The following is a 5,790-nucleotide window of genomic DNA, read 5'->3' on the forward strand; positions in this document are numbered from 1 at the left end:
ACAGTTCACAATCATTTTGGTAGCACCATACATCATGTAAGCCTATACTCAACATTCCCCGGCATGCCCAGATTGGAGATTGCAAAGCACAAATGCTAGTTGGATAAAGCTCCGGGTTCGTTTCATTCATTGTTTTTCACTTAAATTTGAAAACGAGAAAAGAAAATTGGAATAGAGTTGGTTTTTTTGTTGTTTATTTGAAAAAAAAAAACCAAATACTGAAAATGAGACCTTTCTGGTTTTTCCATTTCAAGCGAAAAAAATAATATAAACATAGAAACTACCTCGTTTCTTGTTTTACTTTTTTAAAACAAAAATGGCCATCATTTGCTGTTTTACTTTTAACGTGAAAACAGCATAATAATCCATTGATGCACTTTTTGAAGGATAAAAACAGTTCTATTTTTCATTTTGTAATGTAAGACAGTCATGCACAATTGTAGCCGGCTAAAATAGATAATTACATGAATTCATTGCTTCCAAAGAAAAAGGAGCAACAACAAAATTTCTCACATTCCAATAGCAAACTACGGCAGCTGTCTTAGGAAGTGCGCTGACGATACTATCTGCAAAATTACTGGGCTTGCATAAATCAATTTCTCTCCCCGCATGCATCATCAATCATAGTTACCCATTTTTTCTGCATAGTGATCTCAACTTTTGCAAAACTTTTTTTACGCTGACCGTATAAAAATAACAGTAACAGACGAGACATCCTAGACTCGACATAATACCTCATTCAAGGAGAGGGTGGCTAACTACATTATTATAAACAAGGTAGAAAAACCTAGCCTACTTTGCACTTCTTGTCATGCAAGACGAAATCCGGTTGAAAATGAATTCAAAAGAAACTGCTTTCCTTTTTCAGTAACTACATGCAAAAAAGAAATTATTTCTTTTCCATGTTTTGATTTTGGGCTTTCTTTTTCAAATGGGAAAACAAAAGCCAGTCCCAGCAACCTAGTTATGACAGATACACAATTCAAATATATTTATATAACACTAACACCTAATGTCTAAAGATAATTTCCTGCTCATTGAGGTCACAGACAGGTTGAGCAGGCTGGATCATGGTGGTCAATGCAGAAATGTGTAAGCATGCCAAGTTACTACAGGTTCATGTACATAACAGTACGATTTGGCACTGCTTTTCATAACCACGTTATAGCTACCGCTCAATGAGAAGTCAGGCAATATGATTCTCCACTATCATATTGCAGCCGTGTAAATAGTTACACCCATTGTTTATTCCTAACCAACAGTCGACTCGGTGTAAATTTAGACAAGTCAGACCGTTAGCTAACTGGAAAGGTTGGCAAATAGTTTACAACTGTTAACCAACTCAATAGCAAGTTAGGCAAGTGTGGTTTAACAGAAAGTAAGGTAAATATTTCTTCAAGACCATACAGAAAAATTTGGCAAATGGCTGTTAGCTTGTAGAACTGTAAACTTTATCTGCCAAGAAATGCAAACGGATCTGACCCTTAAACTGCTTACATTTAAAATGACGTAAAGAAGTGGTTGAACAGAAAATGGAAAATATACAACAGACATCACAAATGTGAAGGAAATGTGTGACAAAGAGAAGTTTGTGATTAAAACACATTTTATTAATCAGTTGGCTGTTCACACTGAGGGCATTTTGGGTAAAACGGTTGCAACTGTCATTAGCATACAGTTGAAGTCACAGAGGTGATGGGTATTAGACCCTGCCATTTCAATGCACAAAAGGGCCCCCATGATAAACTTCACAAACAAGCACTCAAATTTAATTCAGAGTTTATCTCATTTTAAGAAAAGGTGAACGCTGCTTTGAATGTAGTTTGAAAGCCATAGCAACAACTCAATGCTAATGAATGAAACTCTTCTGTAAAATTAAAAAAAAGAACAACAGTTTGGAATCAATTCAATCCAGGAACTCCTATGTAGGAAAAGTACAATACTGGGCAAAAAATGACAGTGGATAAACTGTAGGCAAAGTACATTGTGGCATACGGGTACTTGCTTGTTGCAGGAACAAACCAATCAGAGGCTCGTTCAGTCATATCCTGAGATAAGCACTGCTGCGAGTTCAGGAGTGCAGCAAGCATGTTTAATGATTAGCACTCATGCTTAAAAATACCAACAGTTAAAAACGATTCAATTTTGCAAATGTGGCCATGAACATTTATCCTGGTGACCGTACAAACTCCTATGTACATGTACCTAGGGAAGTAAATATGTGAAATAAACCTATGCGTGTATGTGCCTTTCAGTAATATCCTTCATCTTCTACAAGTTTCCATTTCCTTTTTCATTTTGGGGCATCTTATAATGTGCGTGTACTACATGCACACTGCATCAGCATAGTACCATACCACCTGTCTACACACCAAAATAATGGCATTATTATTCCCATTCACATCCCCAAGCAATTTGAACCCTAGCACTGTTAACATTGTTGAATCCATCAAATTATGCCTGTTGAAAAAACACTCGTTTCTGTCTCGAGCCTAAAATCTGAAGACGTTGTTTTGAACTTTTCTGTGCAAATTTTGCTTCTTTTCTATTGCTACTTTTTGTCTGCATCACTTTCCATTTTTTCTTATGAGCAATCAGTAAACACTCAGAAAAACTCAATTAATACAGTCTTTTCAATTAAAGTGATGCTGCTATAGTGATTTTTCATCTACTCTTCATCCTCGTATCCCTCTGGTAGTGCATTGTTGTGGGAATTGTGGAACAAGGAGTGGTTCCCATCTCCCCAGAAGAAAGGCTTGTTGCGGATGCGGAGGTGCGGGTAGGCTACAAACTCCTCTCGGTGGGCGTGGGCTTTGTGCTCCATCTCCCCCTTGTAGGCATTCACCATGCAGAACAAGACACCCGGCACTGCCAAGAGGAAGGTCAGCATCTTCCAGGTTTTGGCCGAGCCGTGGGCATCCGGTGCAGTGGCAGAGGATTCAAACCCAGTCTCAGCCCTCCGCAACAGTGTCGTTGAAAACTGTCGCCGTACCACCCTCAGCAAATTGGATGCCATTACCTGTCAAATGGACAGAAGTACACTTTTATTGTCAGTTCCCAACGTCAGAGTTCAGCATGCACAGCTGGGACATAGATCTTCCCATAGTACAACACTCAAACAAGTGTTTAAGCTGTAGTTTAGGGTAATTTGTTTGTACAGAAAGAGTTCTGTATCTGGCCACCACATACAAACCATCAGACATAAATTCTACTCCAATGTAGAAGGGGAAACTGTTTTTCTTGGGTAAAAATAATTTTAGGTCATTGTTGGTGCTTAAAACTCAAGAATGCTAGTGGAAGAACTCTTTCCAAATTGGTACTGTTTTTAATTTGTTTTTATAGTATCATTACATCTACATGATGCACGTAAGTGTTGGCATTTTTTAACATAATTGAAAAATTATATTAAAGTTGGTGGATATTGGACCGTGAACCAGTCCAGATATACTTTTGCTGCTGTACCGTTACAGCAACTGAACATGTACATTAAGTGCTTTGAGGACAAAGAAATTCATCAAGCAGTGAGTAATTTGAGTACATGCAAATTCTTATGGAAATATATCTCTATATTCACAAGACCATAGCTATGATAACACAAACCAAACCATGGAAGAATTTGGGCCTGGGGTCATTCTGAGTCAATTCAACACGCCTTTGGACCAGACCATCACGGATTGAAATGAAATTCGGTTTGCTGATTGGAATCCTCAAGATACTCTCAGAATTGAAATTTTACATCAATCGATCAATGATCTGAGTGTATCAGATATGGGTAGTGAATTTTTAGAATTTTACATTAATCGATCAATGATCTGAGTGTATTAGATATGAGTAATGAATTTTTGACTTTTTATTAGTTTGACCCGCTTTGTTTGGACAGCCGTATTTCCTGATGAATCTAGCCTACTTCCAGAACAGAGTAGTACTAGTCATATTAGAACCTTAGTCCTTACCATTCAGGAAGTAAATCTAACATGTCTGGTCTAGGCTAGACCCGTAAACAGGGCCCAACGAATACTCCTCTGTCGTATACTGGGCCCTGTCCCGATTAAAAGGGATTTCTTTTGAAAACTTTATCTGGGACATCTGGGGGCATAACTAAACATCCGCTTAATTTTACGAGCTGAAATTGCACAAGTATGTTCACTACTTATGCTGTAAAAAATCCACTAGGTTGTTACTTGTAGAAAACTCGCCTTTACCTCGTTTTGAGGAAAAAATGTTGCCTTTTTTGCCATTTTCCCACTCCGTATGAATTTTCGCCTGACTTGTACATTACACAGACTCCTTTGTATGGTTCAGTAATGGTAACCTGTACGAGAGCCGTGTCTAGTTTGTACCCAGACCTGTACCTACAGATCTCATTCAGATCGGTGAGAGTACCTGTTGATAGAAGTACTCATAGAAAATTAGGGCTGTTTTGTGTCGCAGCTAATACGCAACGCCCTTGGCTGGTTCCCTGTCCAGTAACGTGATACGAAAGTGACGAAACAGCCGTCGCTTTTGTGCAAGTGGGGCAAACTTCGTCCAGAGTGGGAAAACGGCAAAAAAAGGCAACATTTTTCCCTCAAATGAGGAAAAGGTGAGTTTGCTACAATTAACAACCTAGCGGATGGTTTACATCGTAAGTAGTGAACATACCGGTGCAATTTCAGCTCATAAAATCAAGTGGATGTTTAGTTATGCCCCCAGATATCCCGAATAACTTTTTCCAAAGAAATCCCTATGAATCGGGACAGGGCCCAGAATACAACAGAGGAGTATTTGTCAGGCCCTGTTTACAGGTCCAAGTCTAGGCCTACCTAGAAACTCTACCATGCCTATAAATAAAAAACTGGAAACTGTAAACACGGCTATTTCAGTACATGAATTTCAATCGGAAAAATGGTTCTAAATTTGCGACATCGCACAGTGAACATAGGCCTACATAAAAAAGTAGCCATGGGCCTAGTCACTGCTAAGGCAAGTGCGAACGCGTTCTGTAATCATCATAATCATGGTATCCTTGTGTAAAAATGTCTTTCCAAGGCAGCCGGCAGTACAAAGATTTCCAATGACTCACGAGAATATATACACCTTCCCCCAGATGTCACATAAGAGATAGTATTTCGTTACCTGTTTGAATACTTTTCACCAAAAATAAATGAAGGAAGTAGAAAATCCGGCGTAAATTTCGAGTAGGTATAGCTATATCCCTCGGACCTAAGATGACCTTACCAACACTGGTTAACAGATCCTCAGCGCGGAATTCCATGAAATTTTGTTACAGAGTACCAACCATTCGAAAAAACTCCAAAACGCCACATCAAGAATACATGCCGTACAAGGATTCGCACTAAGAGGGCCTCTAAAGGGCACCCATATTCCACTGCACACCAGGTAATGTCCGGCCAATTGAACATTTCAAAGTAGCATTTCATCAATTGATTAATTAGGTCTCTCAGAGTGAAAATCAATGGTATGTCTAATATTTACAACTTGATTGAATGGGTTGTTGTATATATACAGCTAGAATTTCTGCTACAGATTCGTGCTCATCACTCGAATCTTCTCGTTAAGTTCACTAACTTCCCTTTGGTCACAATGGAATGTGGGGTTTATCAGAGTTAGAAATCCGCTGTTAACTTTTTCTCACCATCAAAATGCAGGCCCTTTCCCCCGGCCAAAAAGTGGGTGGGGATATATATGTATTGTGTCCCATTCTCAGGAGGTGCTCGTCATGGCATTTAGCAACTTACATAATCTTCCCAAGGAAAACCCTAAAAATAAAACTGAAATACACAGACCAGC

At 38.9% G+C, this 5,790-nt stretch overlaps 1 protein-coding gene across 1 annotated transcript; it reads right to left on the reverse strand.

The window, feature by feature from the left end:
* Positions 1-1,588: 1,588 nt before the first annotated feature.
* On the reverse strand, positions 1,589-5,267 carry LOC147798390 (cytochrome c oxidase subunit 6A, mitochondrial-like). Its single transcript, XM_087140442.1, has 2 exons — positions 5,116-5,267; positions 1,589-3,019 (listed from the first exon to the last, which is right to left on the reverse strand). Exon 2 carries the CDS (start codon positions 3,014-3,016, stop codon positions 2,669-2,671), a length of 348 nt encoding a protein of 115 aa, XP_086996568.1. The 5' UTR covers positions 3,017-3,019; positions 5,116-5,267; the 3' UTR covers positions 1,589-2,668.
* Between the last annotated feature and the right edge of the window lie 523 nt (positions 5,268-5,790).

This window comes from Acanthaster planci, linkage group LG08, assembly GCF_054643075.1.
Source record: "Acanthaster planci isolate LZ-2023a linkage group LG08, COTS_SCS, whole genome shotgun sequence".
In the NCBI taxonomy this organism is placed as follows: domain Eukaryota; kingdom Metazoa; phylum Echinodermata; class Asteroidea; order Valvatida; family Acanthasteridae; genus Acanthaster; species Acanthaster planci.

What these genes read in the sequence shown, in the direction of transcription:
- LOC147798390 (XM_087140442.1), bottom strand. Translation starts at nt 3,016, where the DNA reads ATGGCATCCAATTTGCTGAGGGTGGTACGGCGACAGTTTTCAACGACA.